The sequence below is a fragment of the Trametes versicolor genome, assembly GCF_000271585.1.
Source record: "Trametes versicolor FP-101664 SS1 unplaced genomic scaffold TRAVEscaffold_6, whole genome shotgun sequence".
NCBI lineage: Eukaryota > Fungi > Basidiomycota > Agaricomycetes > Polyporales > Polyporaceae > Trametes > Trametes versicolor.
The window spans coordinates 1,050,699-1,078,032 of record NW_007360326.1 but is presented as its reverse complement, the minus strand read 5'-3'; the positions used below and the strand labels follow the sequence as shown (position 1 = coordinate 1,078,032).

At 55.5% G+C, this 27,334-nt stretch overlaps 8 protein-coding genes across 8 annotated transcripts; 5 read left to right on the top strand and 3 right to left on the bottom strand.

Moving 5' to 3' along the window:
* Window positions 1-478: 478 nt before the first annotated feature.
* Window positions 479-1,237, bottom strand: TRAVEDRAFT_123736 (HET-domain-containing protein; the record flags this gene model as incomplete). Its single annotated transcript, XM_008040520.1, has 1 exon — window positions 479-1,237. A coding segment is annotated over one exon (759 nt), but the record flags the coding sequence as incomplete, so codon positions are not given.
* Window positions 1,238-2,155: 918 nt separating this feature from the next.
* On the bottom strand, window positions 2,156-4,830 carry TRAVEDRAFT_167974 (DEAD-domain-containing protein; the record flags this gene model as incomplete). The annotated part of the gene is made up of 9 exons (XM_008040519.1): window positions 2,156-2,473; window positions 2,529-3,112; window positions 3,165-3,298; window positions 3,349-3,525; window positions 3,574-3,635; window positions 3,689-3,880; window positions 3,934-4,006; window positions 4,061-4,230; window positions 4,591-4,830. The coding sequence occupies 9 exons, from the start codon at window positions 4,828-4,830 to the stop codon at window positions 2,156-2,158; spliced, it is 1,950 nt and encodes a 649-aa protein (XP_008038710.1).
* A 1,814-nt stretch (window positions 4,831-6,644) lies between these two features.
* Window positions 6,645-7,658, top strand: TRAVEDRAFT_47600 (uncharacterized protein; the record flags this gene model as incomplete). The annotated part of the gene is made up of 1 exon (XM_008040150.1): window positions 6,645-7,658. The coding sequence occupies one exon, from the start codon at window positions 6,645-6,647 to the stop codon at window positions 7,656-7,658; it is 1,014 nt and encodes a 337-aa protein (XP_008038341.1).
* A 5,907-nt stretch (window positions 7,659-13,565) lies between these two features.
* Window positions 13,566-14,507, top strand: TRAVEDRAFT_20451 (uncharacterized protein; the record flags this gene model as incomplete). The annotated part of the gene is made up of 1 exon (XM_008039911.1): window positions 13,566-14,507. One exon carries the CDS (start codon window positions 13,566-13,568, stop codon window positions 14,505-14,507), a length of 942 nt encoding a protein of 313 aa, XP_008038102.1.
* Window positions 14,508-16,067: 1,560 nt separating this feature from the next.
* Window positions 16,068-17,594, bottom strand: TRAVEDRAFT_64873 (uncharacterized protein). The gene is made up of 2 exons (XM_008040518.1): window positions 16,254-17,594; window positions 16,068-16,196 (listed from the first exon to the last, which is right to left on the bottom strand). The coding sequence occupies exon 1, from the start codon at window positions 17,546-17,548 to the stop codon at window positions 16,295-16,297; it is 1,254 nt and encodes a 417-aa protein (XP_008038709.1). The 5' UTR covers window positions 17,549-17,594; the 3' UTR covers window positions 16,068-16,196; window positions 16,254-16,294.
* Window positions 17,595-20,462: 2,868 nt separating this feature from the next.
* TRAVEDRAFT_37373 (aspartic proteinase precursor) lies at window positions 20,463-22,353 on the top strand (the record flags this gene model as incomplete). The annotated part of the gene is made up of 10 exons (XM_008040057.1): window positions 20,463-20,756; window positions 20,819-20,846; window positions 20,913-21,014; window positions 21,167-21,278; window positions 21,334-21,398; window positions 21,463-21,610; window positions 21,678-21,814; window positions 21,871-21,989; window positions 22,043-22,081; window positions 22,156-22,353. The coding sequence occupies 10 exons, from the start codon at window positions 20,463-20,465 to the stop codon at window positions 22,351-22,353; spliced, it is 1,242 nt and encodes a 413-aa protein (XP_008038248.1).
* A 1,451-nt stretch (window positions 22,354-23,804) lies between these two features.
* On the top strand, window positions 23,805-24,237 carry TRAVEDRAFT_47596 (uncharacterized protein; the record flags this gene model as incomplete). The annotated part of the gene is made up of 3 exons (XM_008040149.1): window positions 23,805-23,867; window positions 23,925-23,963; window positions 24,040-24,237. The coding sequence occupies 3 exons, from the start codon at window positions 23,805-23,807 to the stop codon at window positions 24,235-24,237; spliced, it is 300 nt and encodes a 99-aa protein (XP_008038340.1).
* Window positions 24,238-25,481: 1,244 nt separating this feature from the next.
* Window positions 25,482-27,276, top strand: TRAVEDRAFT_124687 (aspartic proteinase from Irpex Lacteus; the record flags this gene model as incomplete). Its single annotated transcript, XM_008040517.1, has 11 exons — window positions 25,482-25,658; window positions 25,737-25,764; window positions 25,828-25,925; window positions 25,992-26,022; window positions 26,092-26,203; window positions 26,258-26,322; window positions 26,393-26,540; window positions 26,602-26,738; window positions 26,794-26,912; window positions 26,969-27,007; window positions 27,079-27,276. The coding sequence occupies 11 exons, from the start codon at window positions 25,482-25,484 to the stop codon at window positions 27,274-27,276; spliced, it is 1,152 nt and encodes a 383-aa protein (XP_008038708.1).
* Between the last annotated feature and the right edge of the window lie 58 nt (window positions 27,277-27,334).

Here is a 27,334-nt window from a genome sequence, read left to right as displayed (position 1 = left end):
CCTGTAGATGATAGGAAGGTCGATTCCACAGCGCAGCGCGGAGGTACTGATCTTCGGTGGGTAGGCCGACAGAGTATCCGTCCGAGTTCTCCGACTCTCGACGCAGGTAGAGAACCACCATGTTGTGACGTTCATCCTCGCAAGCAAGAACGGCGGAGGACACCGTTACGGCAGTACCAGGAATGAGAGGCGATGACCTCGGTTCGTCCAGAATGACCGGCATTTGTATGCGCAAGCCGCCGCTAGTGGGGTGATAGACCGGAACTGGCACTTGCAAGCCCAGCGCCTCAGAGAGCTTCCGAAAGGACATAGGGCGGATGTCACCTGAGTTCTCGAAGTCTTTGGGAGATTGTGCGAGAAGGCCTTGTAGCCCGCGATGACGTTCGAAAGCGAGTCGCGATTTGTAGGTCCGGGCAGAGAGTGGCCGCTGACGCACGTCCCGCATAGTGGTGTCGTGATCGAGTTGAATCTGGGGACCCCACGCGAAGATGCTCTGATCAGAGAGCTGCTTGAGGATCTCTTCTTGGAGTCGAATGAACGCGCGGACGCCCTCGCCGTAGACGGTTGGCATGAAGACGTTGAAGATACCCATGAGGGAATACGCGCGGTCTTCGATTCGAGTTGTCTCTCTTTGGGATGCCCAGGACATTCGACGGGCCACACTGACTTCGCGTAAGGGGAGCTGGTGGGTCAAAACCGCTTGGTCAATGTTCGTGATCTGCTCGATCACATCGGCGAGCGCATGGTTCGTGCCTATCGGCTGCCAGAGCGGGGACAGGAAGATGACTGCGTGTGGTGCAAGGAGCTCTTGTAGCGTCCACCCTCTCTTGAACCAGGAGCTCTTCCGGAACGTGGACGTAACTTCGCGAGGATCCTCGTCGCCGCGAATGTCGTCAAGCAGCGCAAAGCAGATGTCGGCCTTGGCGTAGTAAGAGTACATGGAGTTCAGCGCCTCAGATAGCTCGGCGCTACTGGTTTTGTCGATACAGCAAGTGTCGATCCACACCCACTTGTACCCACGTTTCCGCGCATAAACGCAAAAGTCGAGGATCTTGGGAGACAGACCCTGGGGAAATGTGCTACCCATATTGTGCGTGGTCGCGGAGCTGAGGGTTTTGACATCTTGAAAGGATTGCTCTTCTCCTCGCCAGACATGCGAAAGAATGGCATAAGGCGGCAGGGCTTTCCCTTCTTGATATTGGTGCAGTGTAGCATCGTCGACGCGTAGCAGCCACATCGCTCCTATCAGAAGCACAACGCGTGTTCAATAGCTATGTGCAGTATCGCCTAGGACGTCGTACCTGTTGCAGCTTCGAACGAGACTACACGCTCAAGTAGCGATCGTCGAGGTGAAGAAGCTGGGGGTGAAAGCGCTAGGCCGTGACGTGTAGGTGGGGGGAAAGGCCCTAGCCACTGCATCAGCCGCGCCTTTTATCCTCACGCTGGCAGGAAGATTGCCGCAGGTATGCCGTATGTAATTGGGCAGGGGACGCCCTGAGTTCACGCTTCTGTGGCTTGATCAAAAGTTAGTGCCTTCGCTATGCGAGGGTTTGTCGGGGCAGACTGTCCGAAAACGCACCTTTGCAAATTCCATGCGTTGGTGGAAAGACCTTGCGGATCCTAGCACATAGGAATCGTCCCTGTGTCGTTCCCACACGATCAACCTTCATGTAGTGGGTCTTAAGCTTGATGGGCTGCGCGCCTCGGCCAGCGATTGGGGTCTTCAGACGCATCACAGGGGAAACGCTATCTTGGAACTCTCCGGTCTTTCTCAGCGGGTGGCGGCATCTCCTATACAACACAGCTAGAATGGAATGGTTGACGTTGGATGGGAGGGGTGTCAATGTTGGGAAGCTCACATCATACATACATCAACCGTTTGCCTCATGGTGGATCATATTCTCCCACGATGACACCTTCTTCAAGCGTCTTTGGAGGGCCGACATGAACTCATTGCCGAGCCCGCTCTCTACAGTGAAAACATGTACTGTCAAGCATCTGGTCGCCACAAGAACAGCAACATGGTGGTTTTGCGATGTCTTCAAAGCGCCGATGCCTTAGAACAGTCACCTTGCGCTATTGACCGCTGCCGAACAGATAGTAGATGTGGAATGTGACGTACAGCCAAACAAGATACACACCGACCGCGAACTCCTCACCCGAATTTCTTCAGGGGATCCGACTTTTTCTTGCCTCCTCTGCCGCCCGCGCCGCCTCTGCCGCCACGCCCCCTCCCGCGTCCCCGCCCGCGCCCCCTAGCGCCATTTTTGTTGAACGGCACGAACCCGACCTCTCCCGCGACAGGAACAGGCTTCGCATCGCCTTCGCCCCCGCCCTCTGCACCCGGCACAGCCGCAAGACGCGGCAAGAGGTACTTCGGGATGTGCTTCATGTGCGACTGCACCCGTGTGGGATGCAGCGGCTTGTCGTGCCGCAAGTACTCAAGGTCGAGCGGATTGTCCTCGAAATGCGCCTGTGAACACGACAATAAGCAACCGGACGGTAGCGTTCACGAACAAGATACTTACCTTCAGCTTATCCGAGTTCAGGATCTCCGTCTTGAGCTCCTTGATGCGCGCCTCCTTGATCGCGCTCCGCGTAACCGCTCGCAGCGCATCCTCCATGCGGTACCGGAACGCCTCGACCTGCTTCATGTCGAACTGATACTCCTTCAGCTGGCTCCCGCGCGCAGCCTGCTCGCGCTCGATGCGCGCGAAAATCTCCTCATCGCGCAGAGCGCTCTCCACGCCGCCGACGACCTTATTCCGCCCCCACTGCTCCTTGGGCACGACGAACGAGAGCGCCATGCCTGTCCGCCCCGCGCGTGCGGTACGCCCGACGCGGTGCGTGTACGCACGCGAGGACGTGGGGAGGTCGAAGTTGATCACGCAGGAGACGTCTACAAAGTCCACGCCGCGCGAGACGCCGTACTCTGCGTCGGACGCGCCTTTACGCCGTTTGCGCTTGTTCGCCTTGCTTTTTGATGACGACGGCTCTGGTGTGGGCTCGCTCGTGGCCTTTTTGCGTTTCAGGGATTTGGGGGCGTCTTCGGGCGCAGGGTCGGCGGGAGCAGCAACAGCGGCATCTTCAGCCTCGCGTTGGGTGTCCATGACTAGTATATTTCTGTCAGCAAATCGGCGGCAATGTACGATGAAAGGCCATACAGTCGTCTTCGTTCTCCTCTGCAGCATCTTCCTCCTGCTCATCGTCCGAGTCCTGCTCTCCTCGGCCCGTGCTCTCGTCGGAAGCGATGATGTAGTCATACACGCCTTTGTTGAACTCCTGTACCGTATGGTACCTACGGCAGGTGTGAATAGTAGTCCATGGGAAGCCAAGTAAACACCGTACCTGGAGTTGAGAGGCAACTCAGAGTTCAACACACAACTCTTGATAGAGAACTGTTCCAAGAACAGCTTGAGGCGGTAGCACCGGTCGACATCGTTCACGAACAGGATGCACTTTCCCTTGATGAGCCTGAGCTTCAGAATGACATACGTCAGAAGGAATTTGTCCACTTCCGAACAGCTACGTTGGATTAGTTAGTTGAATCACGATATGGGCCGCTTCACGCACCGAACGGAGTACTGCGTCAAATTTGCCGCCTCGTCCTCGTCTTCCTCGAGCTTCAGAATGACCTGTTGAAACTGCGTCAATGCCGTGTGTGGCTTGAATCGGCATACAAGCTTACCGGGCTACGCAGCGCAAGACCTTTGAGTGCCTCGACATCCTCGGTCATCGTAGCGCTCATGAGGAACGACTGGAAAACCTTGGGGAGAAAGCCTCCGCTGAAAATTTGACGGACGTCTTCGTCGTGCCCGTACGACAGAATCAAATCTGCCTCGTCGATAACCAAAGACTCCAGGGCGTCCAGGGACATAGTCTGGTGCATACAGAGATCAGTTGCGCTCTAGTTTTAGCGTGGAACCACCTCACCTTCGCCTGCAGAAGTGCTAGTGCGCGCGAAGGAGTAGCAATGACGACATCAGGATTGTCCGACAGTAATGTTCTGATGAGAAGGTCAATACTAGTGGATGCTGATAATCACGGACGACTTACTCACTTCTGGAGGTGAGTGGTTGTACCCGAAGAGACGTTGGCGACCGAAACTTCGTCTTCGCAGTACGTTAACAGGCTGCGAAGATGCGCAGACACCTGTTCCGCCAATTCGCGGGTCGGTACCAGTATGAGTGCACGAGTGGCTTGTCGTTTCGGGTCGTCAATTGCAATGTTCTGCAATACGATATTAGCACAGATTTCACAGCGGCGAACGACGTCATTTAGAGCGTATTAATTCGGCGCACGCCGTGGGCGTATGCAAAGCGGTCACCGAAGGCAAAGCGAGTAGGACTAGCAAAGGGAGACGCAGCACGCGCCTGGGAAAGAACGTCGTGTGCTTTGCCGTTTGGCGAGCCAGCCTCCGTTCGTGCCGTGGGACATGTTTTGCTGGACACTTGCTCTGGAAGGCTAGATATCCTGAGAACCAGACGACCTTTCAAGCCCATTCCGGAGCAAAATCTGAGCCAAAGCGCTCCGTGGTAATGTGTACCATGCCATGCCAAGCTCGCAGAAGCAATAACGAATCAAACTCACCCCTTTGGTGTTCAAGACCTTCTGCACAACGGGGATGCAGTACGCCGCGGTCTTTCCACTTCCTGTTCGCGCCCGCGCCAGTATGTCACGGTTTTCAAGCGCTAGAGGTATCGCTTTTGTTTGAACGAGGGTAGGGCGAGCGAAGCCCATATCGGCCAGAGCTCTGAGGATGCGTCCATCGAGTAGATGGTTGAATGAGGCGAAGGTCGCCTTGGAGTCAACTAGGCGTGCCTCAGGCATAGCTGAGACTGCTGGGTGGGTCGTTTGATATAATTGTGTTCCCAGACCAGAAGATCAAAGAGCGCAGAGAGACAGGAAGCACAGCTCGAGGATAGGAACAGAGAGACGGAGAGGAGGATGAAGAGCAGAACGAAGCCGCCCTGCTGAAATTTCCGCGTAAGGAAACCAGTCCCACGTGGTTCATGGGCGCTACATGAAAGCATCGCGGCGTCTTCGCTTGTCCTCGCTCCGAGACTCCAAAATGTTTTTTCTCCTCTCTCAGAGCGCTCTTCTCCAACCACAGCATCGGTAGGATACAATTGAGGGGGTATGTTGTGCGCTTGCAAAACGGCTTCATGGGAGGCGATGAAGTGTTCCGCTACGGCGCATGCATCAGGCTGCGCCCCTCCAAACGGCGAACGCCGCAGACTACCGAAGATCATCTTGAGATCCCTCATGTTCCCTGAGAGCATTGGAATAATGCGGGAGCATGAGGCTGCAACATGTTCTACACAACCACCGAGCTGCCTTCTAGGGTATAGACGGCCCGTGCTCACCAGTGTCCTAGGAATACATTCAAGCCTAAACCTGTGCTGCCCGCCACATGGAAGTCTCAATTCACACACTCGCAGCTGCACGCACAGAAGCCATGTTCGTGGGGGCGCGGCGCGCAAGTTGTCCGTGGAGTATGCTTGTGTATGCGGTGCTGTGTGTGTTCCCGCGATTGAGAGCCTAACTCCGCCAGGCGGTTCAAAAGCACAAGGCTTGGCCGGCGTGCTTGCGTCTCTCCGGCCCCTAGTTGAACATCCACCTTAAGTGTCTTTCGGCCACCATTCACCATCCCAGACTACCCAGTCCATCTGTTTGTCCCCAATGCCGAGCTATGACGGAGCCCCGGGTAGGTGCAAAGAGTATGATAAATTGGTGCGTTCGAGTTATTTCTGAGCGGGTGGCGATTGTCCCCGTCGCTGACCTATGGGTGCACCCTTGGCTCCATCCAGATTCCGGGCCGTTGTATCACCTTGAATCTCCGAGATGTCGTGAAAGAAGCGGCGAAGCAAGAAAGACAGTTCTTGGCCAGGCTCCACGAGCAACGAATTGCGGGCGGCGTCCCAGGTGGCAGAGGATACGCCACAACACCGACCACCACCACTAGCCAGCGTACAACGACGAAGAGTACCACCCCCGCCTCACTTTCACTCCAGGACACCCGCATCGCAACAAAGGCATCGGCGTACCCTCCTTCCAGGCCCTATCCTAGTACACGTGCCTCGTCGGCCGCGACTCGGACACGCCACGCTCCGGGATCTGTTGCGCCAACTACTGCACTAGTAAGTCTTATACGAGCTGTAGGCACCTTATGCATGTCCTGACTGCGACTGCGCGCCAGTCTCAGGATGTCCGCCGCTCGGAACCAACTGAATCCAATCTCGTCGACTATGTGCGCGTTCCACAACACAAGAGGACCATCGGAGGCAAACTCGCTGCTAGAGAACCTATAGCCTCATATATCGCCGACACCACTGCCAACAGTGCCGCGACGCACACCCGTCTCGTATCGCATCACCTCGCTCAACCCCTGGACAGAACGTCGCCGAGCGGTTCTCGCTCGTCGTTGTCCGTCCCACTGATCGCCACCTGTCATACCCGCTGTGGCGACTGCAACATCCACGGCGACATATCCCTCGCTCAAACGCCACCGTGACCCTGACCTTGGCCATCCGTACAAGAACGCGCGACCCCGCCACGCTGTCGAACTCGAGAATAGCTATCCTCTGCACCGCGTCGGCGGACTCCACGATGTCCCTAGGGCGGAGTACATGCACCCCATCAACATGGGCGAACACGCGGTGCGCGGCGGCGCTCCAACTTTTGCGTCCTTCGGCGCGAACGCCAACGACACCAACCGCGACTACCGCCACACCGATCCGTACCACGCCGATCAGCCCGCCTCTGACGGGATAGCTGAGGAGTACAATCAAAGGACGTTGACCACCGCACATCAGGTCTTTGTCCGCCCTCAGATTGGCTTCCATGACCACTCTCAGGTGGTGTCTGAGCCAGCGGCCATCCAGGCCGACGCTTCTTACAATATAGGGTTACTAGGTGGCGACTTTGTCGGACCGCCTGCGTCTACGTCCGCTGAGAACGACGTCTCGTACTCTCCGTCTTTCCTCAACAATGAATTTTACCAACCTGTCGACGAGGGGGAAATCGCGCTTTTGATTCAGAACATCTTACAGCAAGTCGAAGACGTTCTCGGTGGCAAGGATGCGAATACTTCCGCATCGCAGCATCCGACATCCTATCCCCAGCATTCTCTGAGTGCGCCGGCGATACACCCTCATTCCGCGCTCTCGCCATCCCTGGATCCGCCGCCCGCTCATTTTTGGGGCGAGTCAGGGCCGCTTCAGTTCCCGTTCCCGTTCCCCACTCCATCCACTGCTTCGTTCGACGTCCTCCCAGACGTGGCATATGACCAACACCAGTATGCTCCTTTGGACGCACAGGGATCGCCTTCGCAGCACGTCGCACCAGCCAACGATCGAACGACCAATATAATGCCGCTCCTAGCAAAGATGAGCCATTATCCGGAGATGACGGTTTCTCGCCTCGGACCGTGGGGCACCCATAGCGATGTAGTCATGGAACATCCGGACGCATCCCATCTCGGCTATACATCCACCGCGAGCACCCACAGTTCCGAGTCTGACTTCTGCGGCGCCCTGACTGACGAACCTGGTTCGTCACCTACCGAGAGCCAACCGTCATACATCCTCTCGCCCGGGTCAAATGAGCGTGCGGCGTCCTACGATAACAGGACGCCAGCTAGCACAGCTCATCTATAACACCAACCCATATCTCCTCCAAAGCTGTATTCGTATTCCAAGTTCTCCTGCAATATTCCAGAGCACGTACGAGGGTAAACGGCTGTCCACCACGATGTAGCCTTCAGTGGAAGTACTAGTATCTGCGGTTTTGCTAATATATATGATATTGATTACAAAACGCACCATGTCAGCCCCATGACGGATGTTCCTGTGTATGGGGCCATTGTTGCCAAGCTATGAGTCTGTTCTGTTTTGGCATCTAAAACAAAACAACCCATAGCGTAGCAATAAAGCCTCAAGTGTCAGAGCGAACTCGGGCGTCCACGTGTTAACTCGCCGCCGTACGCGTTTCTCGTCGTCTATGGCAGCGTCAATCGGTTTTCGAGGGTTTCAAGCTTGCAGACGGCCGACCTCGACATTGACGTTTCACAAACCGACCCACCCACTCGCAAGATACTTAATCCATAATCCCCCCTCCAGCTCTGCTCCGCCCCTGCCTATAACCCAGAGCTGATACGAATGCCTGGAGCTATGTATTCACCGCGATCTTATGGTTGATGCGACACGCCGTCGTGTGAAACCTATATACGAACACGCCGATGTTCAGCTATGTATTAATCTCGAAGTATCAAGATACTGATATTAATCCATAGCGTAGCAACTTCGAGCTCCAAGAATCGGAGGGGCACGCGAAGCAGATGTCGCGGAGATGTACTATGGCAACAAAACATGATCTCGCACCATGGTTGCAATTTTCAACCGTTATCCTGCGGAGGATAGAGGGTCGTTGGACTCGCTCATGGTACTAAACTCCGGACTAGCAGGTGTATGGGCGCCGAGAGCAAGTAAGGGCATAGCTTGGCATCTGACAGAGCTGCACAAGCGTCACTGGAGTAAGCATGGTGGAGCAGCGGTTTTCCAAAGAGCGATAGGGAGGAACTGAGGTATGCGAGCGCATAGTAGTATGAGAAGAGGCAAGGTCAAAGAGATCGATCACGATCAATGTATGCCATTAGTAGATGCGGGCTAGTTGCGCGTCTCGGTAAGTCCCGGTGTATCATGTCAGTACTAAGTACTTCTGGCAGGCCTGCGCGCTAGTTCCCGTGCGACTCCTGCATACCAGCGACGACGACGGCTGAACAGCGACGTAGCGAGCATGAGGGGCCTGAGATCAACCCGAGACTACTATGTCGAGGATGGTGGCAGTCGCAACAGCCCTCCTTTCCCTCCAGACCTAGTCGCGATACACACGCCCATCCCCCGACACGCCATGTCCTAGCCTGTAGGTGTGCATCAGTGCCTGCCCAAATGAGTCTTTGGCGAACGATGAACGAGTCCGTGACTTGACTAGCAGGGTTTTGCGTCAGCGGCGGCTCGATCGCGGCGGCTCGCTGGAGACTACATGCATCCAGCGTCATTTCATACGCGCGCAAAGCACGGCCCGAGCGACCCAAGGAGACCGACCAGGTCATAGTAGAGCACGAGTCGTCAGTTGAGGCCCCTAGAGACCTTTACCTCGCCGATGCTTCCTTCAACATCCCTCCGGCACACCCAATCAGTATTTGCATCGCACCGCCTCGCTCGAAGACCGGACAGCGCATCGCTGCGCGAAGTACGCTCGTTGCTGTCCTCCCTCTCGCCGCCGGCAATGCCTGCTGTGGCGACTGCACCATCACCGAGTTCGCCCCTCAAGCGACTCGGACGCAGTCTGTCTCTCCCACGACAGACCGGGTACTGAATCGCCTTTGCCTCGCCTTCCGTGGCGGTCCTCAAGTGATTTTGGATTCCTCACGTTATTTGTGAGTGTTGGAATAATGCGGGGCAGGAGGGTGTCGCATGTCCTATACTTACAAGCACCGAGCTGCCCTCTACGGTATACCCGGAATGCTCACGGGTTTCCTAGGAACATGACCCTGTGCTCCTCGCCACACGCGAGCCTCGTTTTGCATAACAACAGCTGCACGCGCAGAGCTGCTAGTTCTAATGGCTCGAGCTTACTAGTTAGGACTTTACCGCAAGTCGTCTACTGGAGCGAGACACGTACGGTGGTCTCCAGAGGCTTGACATCTACCACGCGCTGGTGCCCGATCTGTTGCCCCGGGTACCCCCTTGCGGTCCCCAGGGATCTCTGGCAAACCGGTCTTCGTTGGGCAGTCCATGACGAGACCTGTATGGTTGACAGCCCATATCTTTTGTACACCTTTCCCCTTTCGTCCGTACTCTAGGCACATTCGACGAATGTATTTAAATGACCCTTTGTAGCGTAAATCAAATATTTGGCACTGTCACGTCGCTTCGGATGAATGATAGTACGCAATACAAGGTGTCCCCTGAGCACTGATCACTGGGTGCTTGGTGTATGAGCACGTACGCAGCTGTTCTATTGCTGAGCTATGAATCCACAATCAAATGCAAAAGATATGATTGAAAGCCCATAGCACATCGATAGAGCTATAGAGTTTCGAGGACGAGTAGAAGTGAGATGATTGAAAAGTGAGAGTGACACTCTTTGACACCATATCCTAGACGTAGTATCGTCGTCGAAGCTACATTTGATGCAGTACATTCTGTCAGACAAGACGGCAGCGTCATAAGAAGTAACGCCTATGCATGGGGGTTCTGTCGCCGAGCTATGGATACGCTCTGAAATAGCAACCATTTCAAAACAACCCATAGCTTTGCAATAGGGCCCCAGGTGATTGAACGTCGAACTTGGACCACTTGATGCAATCACAGGATTGATTCGTACCGTATTTTGTACTGATGATATCCTTTCAATTGAAACATAGATCCTTCGTACTGCTTGAGGGCGCGTGAGTGTGATGGCTTCGAGCCTTTGGTGCGACCATGGACGGATGCGAGCGAAGCATCACCAGCGGTAGGGCGAGAGAATGTGTACACTGCATGACTGCGTGTAGCATAGATGTGGTATCGCTGAAGCAGTCCCAGCGCAGGGTGATTTCGAGAGCGAAGGAGTGGAAGAGAGGAAAGGAAAAGACAAACTTACCGTAGCGATCGCTCGATCGCCCGGCGATCTAGTGGCGATCTGTGCCAATCTTGGGCGCCTGCGCTCGATCACCACAATTGCCGCCCACGCGCACAACCGTTCGGAATTGAGTTTGGCAGGCCTTGTTGTCGACGGTGACCCGACCGCGCTGCCAACCACTGGCCACGAGTCTAACCTTGTGTCCACCCACAGAAAATGCAGAATTGTGTTTATCTTACTTTGGGATCTTGCGGCGCCCTTGGAAAGACCCGGACTGGCATTAAATCCTCGACGTTCAAACACCACTTGCAGCCTGTGCGAAGTCTGGAGCTTGTATGGCATGGGCTTCGCATAATTAAGCACTTATGGACGCGCCAGAGGACTTACTCTTGAGGATGATGGGCTGAGATTATCCATAGCTTTTATGGGTCGGCAGAAGTACAGGTGAAGAGCCTCACTGATTCGATTCGTACTAGGTTTCGAAGAGTCATCAGACCGTCAGGATATCCAGGGGCCAACACGGTGGAGATACTGCAAGTCGCATGCATACGCTCGAAATAGAGCCGACGAAACGTCTCACTAGTGAGCTCTCCAGTATATCCACCTCATCACTCTCGGGCGGTGCTAGCTTCCTCGGATCTCCCACCATCGCACGCCCCAGCCCGAGCTACGCCTTGAGGCGTACGGAGGCTATTCCAAAAACCGTTCAATAAAACGCGACTAGAGCACATCTCAGCAGAGGTCCCAAGTAACCCCGTTTTGTGTACTCGGGGCGTGTCCATCAACCCATTCAGTAACCCTGCCTCGCTCTCCGTGGCTATTCACGTCCTGACACTCGCGCGGACCGAAGAGTCTCCTCGTTCTGATGCGTGCACGGAAGCAGTGCGGTGTGCGAAACTCCCCAGACGCGTGTTTTCATAACAAACAAAACTCCGCCTAGTGGTGAAAGTACAAGAGCGCTGTGTTTCTGCCTCTCTCATCCCTCACTTGAGCGCAGCTTCGATAACACACTCCTACCAGGCTATCATGCCAGAACTTCGCCTCATAATGCTCGACGACTCGACTCCGCCGCCTCCCGAAATAATCAATACCGACATGTTCACAACTCCAATGTCTGAAACTTGGGGAAAGCCTCAAGTGGTGATGCAGAATATTGGTGACGACGCGACCAAGGTATGCGACCATCTTCCGCTTGTTCGGGGATCCTCACTAATGATCGTATTTCCGCCACCGTTTGGAAGCAATGCGGAGTGTTCGATTCAAACATAAAGCGCATCAACAAAAAAACTGCTCAACTAGCAAGGTATGTGCGTCGAGGCTTGTTGGACGGCCGCGGTATCAACTTGAAGGGCCTGCCCGTACCTAAGGCTATGGGACCCGTGCGAGCGAAGGCGAGCATCTTGAACGGTGGGCCGTTCATCCGCTGACCTTGCCACCTGTAGAAAGGTGGCGTTCAGCGCGAAACGTCGTCAAAACATCGCCCCCTGGCGCCATCCAGACGTCCAGTCAAACAGCGGCCGAGCTCTCTATCGTCCATGATTCCGGCTGCAGCTCCAGCGGAGATCCGCCCTCCCGTTCCTGTCGCCTTCCATCCTCTCGCCACCACTGGCGTCCGCCCCGGAGCCCCGCCACACGTCCATCCCATGAACAACTATCAGCCGCCACGCTCGAATGAACCCACTCCTGTCACGAATGGGCCCCAGACGACGCCGCCGTCGGTGCGCGTTGACGAAAGGCAGACACCTACTCGCCACCACGCCGACGTTCGCCACCATGACGGCACCCGCGGTCACCCATATTATCGTCCACATGCAGCGCACGTCCTCGAATACAACGAGCACGATCGCTATGGCTATGCTGCCGCTCCGGACGAAAACACTCGACACGCCCGGAGGAACAAGTTATCCCAAGATATCTCGCGGCGGCGATATTTGATGACATTGGGCAGATTCGCTACGGGTATTTGCGCCGAAACGACGGTCGTATATCCCGGCCTTGATATCTCTCGGATGTCGACCAGCGGTTAACGCGTGAGATCGTGGCGTGGATACCATCCCGCTCTCTCGTCGAGACACGCAAGATATCTGCCATACAACAGGCGCCCACCGAAAGTCAGTAGCCGAAAATCCAGAATATTCATTGCTGGATTGCGGGGGCTGCAGGCATTGCATAGTAGGGATAAACGGTGTGTTATACAATTGACATCCAGTAGGTACTGTCTTACATGGGCACATACAGTAGGAGAGGGACGAGCTTGGACGGAGGCGGGGATGCACTGGCAGTATACGTGACAGCGGCGTGGGCAGAGGACGATAGCCTGGAAGTGGTGCAGGGACGAGCTCGTATATATGGGTGAACTTACCTTGGTGTTCTGGAGGTACGAGCACTGTAATGACGAATGCACGAGGCTGTTGGCATGAGCTGCCATTAATGAGCTGATAACTCACTCGAATGCGAGAACAGCCTCTGAAGTCGGCCTCAGAGGGTGAGCAAGAAGAAAGACGTTGGAGGAGTAAGGGAGGGCACAGTGACAGGTGGACACTGGACGTGCGGAGGGAAGTGACGGTCAGAGGCAGAGTACAGTGCCGCCCAAGTGCCGCCCGACAGCTCCCTCCATTGCGCGGCGCCGACGGGTGGCGCTTAGCACTTGGAGATTTCGACCTTCACATCCAAAGGGGCTTTGGCGCTGACGGGATGTCTCGACGAGCTCAGCCGTATGACCACCGAATATAGCGCCAGCACTGGGCTGGTCTCTAGCGCTGGATATCCTGAGATTTGCAGGGCAGAGAGCCGCCGGACATCTGCGCTCAGATGTCCGGGCAATGGTCGACTGACAACGGCGCGGCAGATGTCGGGTACACCGGCCGGATACTGGCCGCCGAGATATCATTCGGATAGCCTCTTGAACTGGGCGTGGACATGGACAAGTGGGAGGTGATATGCTCCAAACGCACACCTTCGAGCCGCGCGGCTACGGCGGTCGACCTCTCACGGGCTATCAGACGTATGGCAATATGATGGCGCGCGGAAACACTTTGCCGCACCGCCCGAACCCTGCCTCTACGGCGTCGTCCACGTCCACGTCCGTCGGGGCCATCGATGCGCCCTACGAGCTTAATAAGGTGGTCACCACCAATTTTGGGCACTCGTTTGCCGCGCCCGCGCCCGCGCCCATGCAGTACTCGGCAAATCAGTATCAGGACGTGTTTTTCCCCTCCGCAGACCGCCTGCTGAGTTTGCAACATCCTCAGCGGACGCCCTTCAACTTCGACGCTTCGCAAGCCACCATCTACGGTCGATCATCCAACCACAACTTGTACGGCAGTTTCTCGCAGCAGGAACAAGTCTACGACACTGGCTTTGGAGTGTCTGGACCGCAGGCGCCACTCGGACTCGACTACACAGGCACGGACCAGTGGCTCTATTCGCAGCGCGCGAGCATCTGTCACTCAACTGCGGCGCACGCTCAAGTGGCATACGACCCCAGTTTTGAGAATGATAATCTAGACCCGCGCGAGTGTTCGGTCTCGCCCTCTCGACGCCAACAGGAACATGCTTTTGGGTCGGAGGGCTTGCCGCCTTACCATCATCGAGGAGCCCACCATCGGTTCCTGTACGACGCCGGCCCTGTACAGACACTGCCGGCTCACGAGTTCTCCCTGTGGACCCCACGTGAAGCTGGCGACCCGCTCGCCATGTCAGCGCTGGAGTTGGCACAGCTGGCCCACCACCGGGAGGTCGTCCCTCCGGGTCGCCCTCGCTCGATGATCGCCCACGACGACTCGATCACGGCGTATCCGACGCTGAACCTCAGTCACTCTCCAATTACGAATCCTTGCAAACGTCGCCTCATACCCGCAGGCAACCAACCGCGGTCTTAGCCTCTTGTACAAACAGCGATAACCCATATTTCCACTAGCTGTTCCTCCCCGCCTCCTGTTCCGCAGATCTGAAACGAGCTTGGAATCTGATGTACCTATTGCAATGCGAGCATTGTGCGCCAATGTTTTCGTCCCCTATGATGGGGATGCGCTAATGGATACCGCAATGAACACGTTATTTCTCATATAGTGCTGCACTGCCGAGCTATGAGTTGAATCTGTATGCTCGATTCAAACAGTGACAACCCATAGCCTAGTAATGAGCTCCGAGAATAGATCGATTCGATCTCCTTGATCCACAGGCCAAGAACCGGCGGGAGTACACTGTAGTAACAGGATATGATCTCGCACCACGTTTTTGATTTCGAAAGTTTTCCACCGAGGATGTATGGTCATTGGACTTGCTGATGGTACGTATCAACTTGGGACGATATCGGCGCTACCAGTGCAATCGGCTATGGGCACGATTGGACATCCGAAACAGTAGCCACATCGATACTAGAGTGAGCCAGCGTAGCGAGTGACCGGAGAGACATGGAGCGGATGTATACGCTGAGGAGATAGGAGAAAAAGCAAAGGCAGATCAATGTGTTGATGCCAAAGTTGCCCGCATTTATACCCGGCAAATCCCGGGATAAGTACTGTTACCGCGCGCTGGTCCGACAAAGTCCGAGTCCAACTTGTTCAACTTTGGTTCATTTTGCTACTACTGCGGTCGGACTGTCGACTATGCGCGACTACTAGCCATAGCCAAAGATACTGGTATCGATCTTGACATTGTGTCTAATGAACGTACCAGCTGTCACGGACTCGGAAATCGCGCGGTTCCTGGCAGTGAGTGCTCTTATTCGAATAACGACTTATAGTGTTCCTAATACTGCATGAGGGAGCTTCCAGTATCGAGGGCTCCATGAACGCCTCCATAGGTGCCGCGAGGATCAAAGACGAAAAGGCCCTTCAGAGGGCTCGTTTATGACCGCCATTCGAAAAGGTAAGTCGGGATCCAGCTGCAGTACACTCCACACTGGGCGCTGCGCTGCCCCCGGCTCCGTGCCAGCGACCCAGTGGCGATGAAGTCAAGACACATCGGAAACCCTGTGCGGAGGTGCGCATCCGGATACAGACATAAAGCTTCTGAAGGCGTGGGCAGCTGCCAGTGTACCAGTGCCGCGGGCTCCGGACGAGGACGAGACTCCTGGATCGTCGGCCGGCTTGTTGTAGTTACTTTGGCCCCATCGGAAGCCGCACTAGCGTCGAAGGATGGGAGGAACGTGTATCAGAGAGCTAGATACTTCGAGAAGAAGACAGCGTGGCCCGGGAGCTATGTTGGGATTCGGAGGACTTTCTCATGGCAGATACCGCGCACTTGTAATCGCGCGGATGCGGTACAGCACCAGTCGCATTACCAATTGTATGTGTGTGTCTATAGGACGTGTGAGCTTGCAATACAATATATTGCCGCATGTACACTGCCCGAGTCAAGGAAGGCTCGCTCGGACTTCTGAGTCGAAACTGTCGCTTCAAGGACATCGGGAATTTCGGCTCATTCGCATAGCATAGGGCATATATTGCATAGGAAGGGCATAGATGATGGCATACTACATATCACGTACATACTACAATTCACGACAGCATACTCGAACTCGCAACGATCTAGCAGAACTCAGAACTCACAAGGTCATTCGAAAACTGGGCGCAAGGCACCATATGAGTAGGAATTACATTTGCGTCGGCGGAGCACTACACCTTTCGATGGAGTGGCGCGGGAGGCAGCCGCGACGTCCGCCTCACGGCTGCCTGTGGGAGATTATGGTGCAGGCAGCCGGACGCGGGCGCGGGCGCGAGCAAGCCTGCACGCAGCGATGCACGTGGGGGCCTGGCCGCGGCGCCGGAGGCGGAGGCGGGGGTCGAGACGGCTTGGCCCACTCAACGTCCATGCGAACATCGTCGTCGAGCGCGGGTTCTTCCTTCTTGACCGCCGCCCCGTTCACGAGGGCGTCGTGGAGACGCTGTAGCCCCACTGAATCGTGGGCAGCGGAATATGTGGTGGGCGTGGGAGGTTTGTCTGTAAGAGAGCGCTCCAACGGGTGCGCGCAGTATTTGGGACGGCTGTACTGGATATCGGGTCCGCGCTGGGAAAAGCCCTTGTGTTCCTTTGTGAAGCTCTCGGTATCCTGGTCGTAAAACATGTATTGCACCGGCACGTCCAGCTTGCGCTCGGGGAGCATGACGATGAGAGGTGGCTGATTCATGGGGGCAGGATGGGGTTTCGCCGGGTATTTGAGCTCCGGTGGCGCGGAGCGGCTGGCGACAACTACCCTCTCGGGATGCGGCGCACGAGCCACGATAGCTTGCGGCATGTGTATCCCGCGCGGGTCGTTCTCGTCGCGTCGATTCTCGCTCTCTGAAGCAACGGAGAACAAAAGAGTGCGCGATTCGGAATGTTTGGTGACAGCGGACAGAGAGCAGGGCGGGGCGGGCGGAGGGGCCGGAAAACAGGGATATTTGTACATCGAGTTACTTTGAACGTGTGGATTCGTGTTGGGCTGCGCGCAGTTTCTTGTAACAAAAACCGACGAAGTAGAGATACCCGGAAAGCCGGAATGACGAGGTCGCCTGCCAGAGCTGTCCAGCTTCCTCAAGTACCAGCGCTTGCGCCGCATCGGGACACCGCAGAGGGGCGGTAACCCCTTCCAGTACTTCTCGCCTATGACAGAAGACAAGGGAGGAAGGGTCGGGCGCTCGTGAGGATGGAGACGATCTCTGTCGCGGGGCTCTTCCTTGGCCGCACACGGTGGCGCAGAAGAGGGTCTGGACAAAACCACTGGCATATGAGTTATTAGATCGCGCATCGATGGCAACGATACGCGATCTACAGTAGAGGGGCGAATAGAAACGAAAGGATGCTTTGCGAAATGCCCGGGCTTCTTGGACGGGAGTCCGCGCGTATGCGCACTGATTGCACGTTTGAGAACTCCCTCCGAACGCCGAGTCGTTGGGAAGACGTGTACTACTTGAGCAGGCGGATCGGGGTTTGGCATGCCTGCATTCTTGGGGGTCGGAGGAGCACGGCTATCGAACACATTGAACTACAAGTTATGTGAGTGCATGTTGTGTGAACGCGGTGGCGTAGGACATACGCGACCCTCAGCATCATCGCCCAAAGCTTGGAGAACCTTTGATTTCCTCCCTTGCCAATAGGCAGAGCGATCATGGGTGCGCGTGGCTGCCTTGGTGGTCTCCTGGCGCATAGTGAAGGTCGGAAGATGGTACAGGGGAACGGGAGCAGGAGGGTCGTCGTAGAAAGGCCGAAAGATCGGTGTTATTTGGGTCGTGCGTAGGACTCTTTATCGGAGAGCCTATGCGCCACCTGGCCCATTGTGGGCGCAAAACCATACTGCGTCCTGCCTTGAGGCATCAGCCGAAGCACGCTCGTCTCCCGCAGTTTTGGGTGCAGCACGGGCCCACCTACCTATCTGGGCGAGGATGATTTGAAGACTTGCCAAAAGAGGGAGTCTGGAGAAAGGCGAGCCAGCGGCTACTGCCACGCGCCGGAGCAGCTGGTGGTTCGCGTGAGAACCCAACTATCACGAGGTGCGGCGGGCTGTGCGCGAGAACAAGGGCTCGCCTCGTATATGGAGAAGCCTTCGTCTGAGTCAGGGAGGGGCCCACCTCATTATCAGATCTGAGGGCGCATGTACCCATTAGTGGTTTACTCGAAGAAGCTCGGGCGGTGCGCCACCTGTGCGGCGCGGCGACTGCGCCGAGTGTTCCCTGCAACGTGTGCCCCTTGCGAAGGAGAGGTGGGACAACACGGTACTCACCCATTTCGGAATATCATTATATATGTCTCCCACGTGTCCGGCGGAGCCGCGGAAGCGACCCAGGCCATAATGATACCGCGTCGGAGCCAAGGATGCGAAACCTAGCACAAGGCGGATCCGAGTCGTCCTCGGAAAGGTATCTGCCAGAGAAGGATTAGTCGGAGGAGATACTAGCTGCGAAAGTGCGTCGATCAAGGCGCACAGTCCAGGTCTGCAAGTACTCAAGCCTTGATGCTCGAGCTTCACTGGCAGGCTTAGCTATTGAGACGAGCACCTATCAGCCAGATTTGAACCAGGCATCTCTCGGGTGATGCTATCGTATTCTGAGGGCGCAGGAGGCGGCATGAGAATCCGATATCGTCAGGAGGTTCGTCAAGGCAGGAAGAGAGTGAAGAGGGCGTCGTCGTTGATCCGTGCGCACGACGACTGGGAATTCCGTACTAGAGGTCCTAGATGAGTCCGAAAGTATATGTAAGTCGAGTGGTCAAACGTACGCCTTGTGTTGGTATCGCCGCTAGAGAACTTACATCAGAGTACGATTGCGCGAAGGTCCTCCATTCTGGTAAAAAGGTGGCTTGAGCTCCCCTGTTTTCTCGTGCCCGCCACTCTTCAAGATCTCCTCCTTTGGGAGCTGTGGAGGCGGGAGCGAAGGAATCATTTCGCCATGGAATGGGTGTTGCTCTGCGTCATAGTTATCGAGAAGCTGGCCGTCCCCGGCGATGGCCAGAGGTGACGCGTTGGGTATAGGAGGACCATCCAGGGCAAAAGAGTTGTCCTTGTCAGGCGGGTTCTCTAGAACTTCTACATGTGCACCTTGTCAGCAGCCATGGGTAATCGATTTAAATTTCTGGCATATACTCACCTCGCGAGCTAGCGATTTCGCGCCGTCTTCACTTCTCGACCAACTTAGGCTCAGGTGAGTCTAACGGGAGAGGGTAGGGTCTAACGAGCGAGGGTAGATATTGTCATACATGCACTGTCGGTCGTTTGGCCGGGCGACATCGTAGCTCCTGGTAGAGGACGAACCCGGACGAACTCGAAAGTACACGACGTGGCGTTAGGCGCCCGTCGCCAAATCAGTCTCTCCCGCGCTTCACCACCACGGGATCGAGTTCCCTCCTCCTTGACCAGAGCCATCAATCAAAACGGACCATATCCGACATATGCTCACGTTGTAGGCTTTCACTTGTGGTCCGGACCAAGTCGTGTCCTCGGGGATAGAATCAACTAGAACGGGCCCTTCAGTAGGGTGACTCTATACAGGTCTTCAGGGCGACGGGCGAGAAGTACGTACTCCTCCGCTACCTACTCAACGCTGATTCCGATCTCCGAAGGCCGGATGTCTGGTGACTAGCCTTCTATGTCATGGCTACTTTATTCATCTCACGAGGCAAAGAGCCAAGCGTGGAATACGTACCCCAGGTGAGTTATTTCGGACGCGGATCTGCGACTCACTTACACTTGAGACTTGAACGCTAATTATTCTGCTCAGTTTGCGTACACGTGCGTTTCCGGCGCACCGGGAGTCGAACATAACGCTCGTTGCTGGGTCTGACACCATTAGACAGGGTGTGTGAATGTTTGAAGCAGCTTTCGGGCACGTTCCCGCCGCAGGTACATCGGGCTTCCTTCTCGCACTGCTCGGCTGTTTCATCGTGACTCTCGAACGACCCCATGGTCTCACGCATATTCGCCACCACCCTTTCCCGCCCTCAAAGATATATAATTGCTCCACTTCAGTGAAGGCTAGTTGCTCATCGACAGGATGTTGTAAACGATAAGTATCCTAGCACAAGAGGTAAGCACTGAAGGAAATGTTATGATCTTCAGAGCTGTTCCCAACCAAAGTCTCATCCACTCCCTCCTTCTACACAAGCGCCATATATATCCTGCTGTCATCTGTACGTCCTCGCTGCTTTTCTGTGCCTTCTCATCGCTGCGGACCTTGAGACTGATGTCTCTGGCATGACAGGGTGGCAGCCTCGGAAGGCACCACTTCCCATGAAGCTGAACATCTTCGTCGAAGACTTCCATGAGAAATCGACTGTCTGGATATATAAAATTAGGTATACACTACTTGCATGATCAGACTCCATCCCCAGGTTAGCTCGACTTGTCCAAGACGCTCGCCATGAAGACATTCTTTACCCCATCCTCACTCATCACCGCTCTACTGGTGCTCTTGTCTCTAGCTGCCGATGCGCGTAGTACTCCTGTCGTGCCAGTCCGGAGCAATGGCGTACACCTGCCGGTCGCGAAACGCTTCAACTTCACCGGAGCTGCGAAAATCCTTGAACGGGACCAGGCGAGGGTGCGGAAATTGCGCGCTCGAGCGGCTGCTCGTCTCAGTGGCGAAACGCTGTCACCCGACGTCGGAGCGGCGAGCGTGCTGGCGCTAAACCAGGCTACTCAGTACGTTGTGACTGTGAGTAACGTCTTGTAAACTTGTGTTATAATCGCCGTTAATGTTCCACTCGCTCTCTACAGGCAGCCATAGGCACGCCACCCACAACGTGTACGTGTCCTGCTCTTAGAGCATGACCTATACGTACTACTATTGACCTGATACGCTGAACATCAGATGAGCTTGTCGTCGACACCGGGAGTGGGAACACATGGGTCGGGGCGGGACAAGTCTTCAGACAGACGTCGAGTACGCGTCAAACCCGAGACCATGTGGTCAGTATTCGTCTTGTCTCCGCGTTTGCCACCCATCTGATGCTCTAGCGTCACCCGGGCATAGACAATCGACTTCAATGATGGAACTAGGATGATAGGTAACTGTCACCTCGCCCTCGATATGCGCAAAGTACACTAACTGCACGATCCCTGTAGGTGTCATTTTCACCGACTCTTTCCAGTTGTCGTCCTCTCTGCCATTTTCGGGGCAGTCTTTTGGCGTTGCCTCAGAGCAAAACGTTGTTCAGGGCGTGGACGGAATTCTTGGGCGAGCATCCCCACACAGCGCGCAATTGCGGTCGCCACACTTACCATACACACAGGCTAGGTCCAGCAGCCCTCACCGTCGGGACGCTCAGCCCAGACTCCAACTTGGCGCTCGCGACGGGTCAGTAAGCTCTAATTATGCCTCGCATGAGCTGTCCTTGGTGCTGACTGTAGTGATTACGCAGTTACCGACAACCTCTTTTCCCAGGGTGTGATACCCCAGGATATGGTGGCGATATCCTTTCAGCCCACAGACACGCCGATGATCGTTAACGGCGAGCTTACTTTTGGGGGCACGGACACGAGTAAAATCACCGGAACGATCACATTTGCGTACGTGGTGTTCTCGTCCGCCATATAGTATGTTGTGCAGCGCTCACCTCTGTCTCTCGTATTATAGGCCTATCACGTCCACGAGCCCCTCGTCACTGTTCTTTGGGATCTCCCAAACTGTCAGATACGGAACATCCACAAGGCTCTTGAACAACGCCCCCGGGATCTTTGACAGCGGCACTACGCTTGTCCTGCTCGCCACAGGTAACTATCTACCTCGTCACTTGTTGGCACATCTCTGATTCCTAATTTGCCTCTAGACGCGTTGAAGACCTATACGCAAGCTGTCGGCGCGGTCTTCGATAACACTACGCAGCTCTACCGCATTACAAACACGCAATTCTCGAACCTGCAGAGCCTGTTCTTCACCATCAATGGGGTGCGTGTATATGGGTCAACACTGCCCGCCCGCGTACTGAACGTGTCTCACAGGTCGTCTTCGAGTTCACCGCCAATGCACAGATCTGGCCCGTACGTTACCGCGCCCACCCGAGTGCAATTTCTGCTGGTCACTAACTTTAAAATGTGCCCCTGCATCGTGATAGCGTGCTCTCAACGCTTTGATTGGAGGCAACACGGACAGCATCTACCTCATCATCGGCGACATCGGCTCCTACTCGGGCTCGGGTTTGGACTTCGTCAACGGTCAAACATTCATGGAGCGCTTCTATACCGTCTTCGACACGGAGAATCGCCGCGTCGGTGTCGCGAACACACCGTTTACGCGGGCTACGACCAACTGAGGCAGGCGCGGTGCCGGTCGGTGACCTGCTAGGCTGCTCGGATTCAGTGTTTGGGACGATGGGCACACGTATGTTTTGGCGTTTGGGGGATTGTAAAGTAGTACGTTTGTTATCAAATATCGTGTCCTCGATCGACATGCTGCATATAGGGACGTAAGCGACGAGCTTCTGGCTGCTGAGACGCGCACCCACGAGCAAGACACGAATCCACCATTGCTCGGGTGGTGCGTTCAAATCCTGTAAGCGCAGAAAGTGACATGTATAGAACATCGTCTGCAGCTGAGGCCCATTGGCATCAACTTGGCAGGAGTACTTGGGGGAATACGAGTCCGAGGACATCATCCGACGAGTCGGAGCTCGAGTCCGAGTCGTTCATCCGCCGAATGCATTCACTGCGGCTTGTGTAATCTAATCTTATCTGATAGTACCACTCGAGCCACACTACAAACGCGCGGGCGGCTCTCAAGTCTCTCTCTCTCTCCCAATCCACTCTCTGAATTCCTTCTACTCCGTGCCGTGCCTTCCGAGACGGAATCAACCAGGACCATCTTTAACAGCGACTGCAGACTCGAGTAATTGAAACGTGATGGGCCATGGCATACTTACTGCGTCCTCGAGCGTTTGCCAGGTACCGGCTCCTGAAGACATCCTCCGACTCGGAGTCCGACGCAGGCCGCTTCCAGTGACAGCACTGGACAAGATGTGTGAAAATTAGCGACCGCTATATCGAGTTCTCTTGTGCGTTTGCCGTAGATGCACCCGGCTTCCGACTTATTAGCTGTTTCACCACTCTGTCGTCCAACGTTAACATGAAGTTCAGCCCGCCATCGTACGCGCATTGGTTTTCCCATCCAGGTTGCCGTTCTCTCCTATTCTCGAGAAGTCAACGTTTTTCTTACCGTGATGAAGCCCGAATGTTCGTCCAGGTTGAGGCGAATTGACGGCTCAGGACGCAGCGTCTCTCACCGTGGTTCACCAACCGATTATCGACCCACTGACCTGGTGCTCTCCTGACCAAATATCAAGTCCGCTTGACACAAGCGCTGTTTATATTGTGCTGTCACCTGTGCGTACTCGCTGCTCCTCTGACCCTGTACCTGCTCGTCGCTGCGGACCTTGAGATTGATGCCTCTCTGGCATGATAGGGTGGCAGCTATAACAAGAGCCTCATCTCCATCTCTTGCATCGCAGGCCCATTACGTCTACAAGTCCCGCGTCACAATTCTTCGGAATTTTCCAATCGGTCAGATACGGCGCATCCACGAAGCTCTTAACCAACGCTCCCGGAATATTTGATACCGGCACCACACTTGTTCTGCTCGCCGCAGGTACCCACTCACCGGCCCTCTTCGCTAATCTTGGGTTTTTGACGCCTGATATGGTGTATCCAGACGTGCTGGCAACGTACGTAAATGCTGTTGGCGCGGTCTTCGACACGACAACCCAATTGTATGTACCGCATCACACCTGCGCAATACGCGAATCTGAACAGCCTATTCTTCACTATCAATGGAGTGTGTATATTCCGACCATTATCCCATACCCTCGTGCTAAGCACGCGTACCTCCCAGGTTGTCTTCGAGTTCACCGTCAATGCGCAGATTTGGCCTGTACGTCTTTGTGCTTCCACAAATGCGTTATCCCGCCAGTCACTAACTTAAAGGATTTACCCCTGCGCCGAAACAGCGTCCCTTCAACCTCTCGATTGGCGGTGATGAGGACTCCATTTACCTTATTGTCGGCGACTCTGGTACCCACTCGGGCTCGGGCCTCGACTTCATCAACGGCGTGGCGTTCATCGAGCGCTTCTATACCTTCTTCGACACCGAGAACAATCGTGTCGGGGTCGCGAACACGGAATTTACACGAGCGACAACGAATTGAACGAGGCGCGGTGACGGTCATCTGCCAGGGCGCGCTCATCTTCAGCACTTGGGACGACTGGCATGTAGGCTGGGATCGAAGAAAACCGTCTAGTAAGTAGGTTTCTTGGCTCGAGAAGGTGTTCTCATCATGCAGTGTCTAGGGATGAAATCGGAGGTGTAAAGTGTATTTGATGGCGCGATTACGGTTTGAACGTCGACCTCATAGTGCTTGTTGTACCGCTACTACTAACCCACGACCCGCGCAAATTATAAGCAATATTCAGGTGTGTAAATCTTCAACAAATATGCAACGAAATTGATGGCATATGGACGACAAACCAGATGCTATTAGCACAATAGCCGCGTTCCAGGCTACTTGGCTATTTGCATCAGCACCGTAGCGGGCACGCTTCTGGCCTTGCATCTCGACGCGCCCGAAATTGCCGCTCTGCTCTGCCCGCCCCTGTATCCCGAGAAACTCGACTATCAGCCCAGCATGCATGTCCCAGCACAGGCCGGGCGTCTCCCGTACTAGCTACCTCTCTGCCGACGAACAGCTGACCTCGTCATTGCAGGGCATACCGCAGACATATATTCAGGCAGCGAGCACCACGGAGCTATCGTCAACAGAAGGCCTGTTGACGTTCAGCACAATGTGCGCACTCGACAGAAGAAGCCACCTGCAGCGCATGAGGCAGAGTCGTGGCTTGATCCTGAGATCACGACTTCGTCCTCCTTGCAGGCGTGACCGCTCGCCCTGGCTGTCGTAGCCGAAGTGCTCATCGACTTCCCGCTCCTGTTGGACACGTTCCGATACCGAACCCGCACACGCCACCGCCACCCGTTCGGTATACAGGCCGGCTGGACGTCAATCCACATCCATTCTGATGCAGCACGCACACTCTGCTTCCGGCGGCTTCGTCCACCTTTGCGGACACCGACCATCAGCCCCATGTCTCTTCGACGGTACAACGCAGACGCAACGGAAGAAACACAATTTCCCAGATAGGTCGACTACATCGACGCCTCACATGCAGGATCCGCCTCTAGCGGGCGGGTATAAATGTGGGCAACGAACGGTTCGCTCTACCCCAGGCCTCATCGCTCACCCCGCTCTCCTCTACCCACCTGGAACCCGACGCAATGCAGATCTCCCCGGCCCTCTCCTCGCTCGTCGCCGCGCTATGGGTTCTCCTACCCCTCGCCGTCTGCACAGACGCCACACCCGTGGTGCGCGCGCAGACCAACAGCGTGCGCCTGCCGATGGCGAAGCGCATCAACGCGACGGGGTCCGCCAAGATCCTCGAGCACGACCAGGCGCGGGTGCGGGGCCTGCGCGCCCGTGCGGCGGCGCGCGCGAGTGGTCACAAACTGCCCACTCCCGGCGGGGATTCTGGGAATGTTCCCGCGACTAACCAGGTCGTCGACTACGTGGTGGACGTGAGTACTTCCGGACTCGTAGCTATCAGGTGTGGGCTCTACTAGACCGATTGGTGACGGGATTTTTCGGTTCCACAGGTGAACATTGGCACGCCGCCTACGACATGTGCGGCTCTCTTCGGCGCTGTATGACTCTCGCGGGAGAACTGACATTCTGATGTGCCTATAGACTCGCTCCTTGTCGATACAGGGAGCTCCAACACGTGGGTTGGGGCGGGACAGCCCTATGAGCAGACTGAATCTACGCGAGAGACCCACAACAGTGTGGTATGAACCCCTCTATCTCTTCTGATATGTATTCATTTCTAACGATTCGCAACCATCGCGCTGTAGGAGGTCATCTATGGTTCAGGGGGGTTCATTGGTGATCCCTTTCCCAGACATCCGCCTTCGTTGTCTGGGAAGCATGCTGACTACCGACCGTATTTTCTAGGCACCGAGTTCAATGACCTCGTGAGTTTAGACAGTGGGCTCACGATCTTTGGACAATCTATCGGCGGCGCGACGGATAGTTTTGGCTTCGATGGCGTCGACGGTATTCTGGGGTATGTAGTTGATCCAGCTTATAGCTCCGGTATTCATCCCAATCCCAAATACAGAATTGGCCCGGTAGGCCTCACACAAGGCACCCTTTCTCCCGACGCATCGGACACGATCCCAACCAGTGAGTCCTGACTCCCCTCGCTTAAGGTGCACCGGTTGCAGGAATACAGCTGATCGTGCTCGGTATACAGTTACAGACAACCTGTTCTCGCAGGGTGGGATCAATCAAAACCTCGTCGCGATATCCTTCGAGCCCACGCAGACCGACGGTAACCCAAACGGCGAGCTGACCTTTGGGGCCACGGACCACTCCAAATTCGTCGGCGCGATTAACTTTGCGTACGCCGCCTCCTTGCGAATGTCACGCACAGCGCTCACTCGCCCACCTGACGTATCACAGTCCTATCACGTCAACGTTCCCTTCGGCCGCATTCTTCGGAATCGACCAGTCGCTCAGATACGGTCCTTCCACGTTCCTCTTGAGCAACTCCGCGGGCATCGTCGACACCGGCACTACGCTCCTTTTGATTGCATCTGGTAAGGACCCACACCTTGAAGAATATCCCTTTTTCAATTGCTCATATCCGTTTAGATGCGGTGCAGAAGTACACGGCTGCCAACGGTGCGGTCTTCGACGACGACGTCGGACTTTACCGCCTCACCCCCGCGCAGTTCGCGAACCTGAAGAGCCTCTTCTTTACCATCCACGGAGTGCGTAATACACGGACGTGACATCCCACCCAGACGTACTGACCCATGCGCCGCAGGTGGTATTCGAGTTCACCGCGAACGCGCAGATCTGGCCCGTACGTCCGACCCGGGCCCGTCTTCGCACAAAAACGCCGCTAACTCTTAGCTCGGATTGTTCAACTTCTAGCGCGCACTCAACGGTGTCATCGGAGGCACCGCCGACTTCGTGTACCTCATCGTGGGCGACATCGGGTCGCCGTCGGGCTCGGGCCTGGACGTGATCAACGGCATGGCGTTCATCGAGCGCTTCTACACCGTGTTCGACACGGACAACAGCCGGGTCGGCATCGCGAACACGCCGTTCACGAGGGCGACCACGAACTGAGTACTGAGTCCTTACGAGGGCGTAATTTGCCGCAGCACCGCGCTGACGGTAACGTTTC

Excerpts from the sequence above, each read along its gene's own strand:
- TRAVEDRAFT_64873 (XM_008040518.1), bottom strand. The coding sequence starts at position 17,548 with ATGCCAAACCCCGATCCGCCTGCTCAAGTAGTACACGTCTTCCCAACG.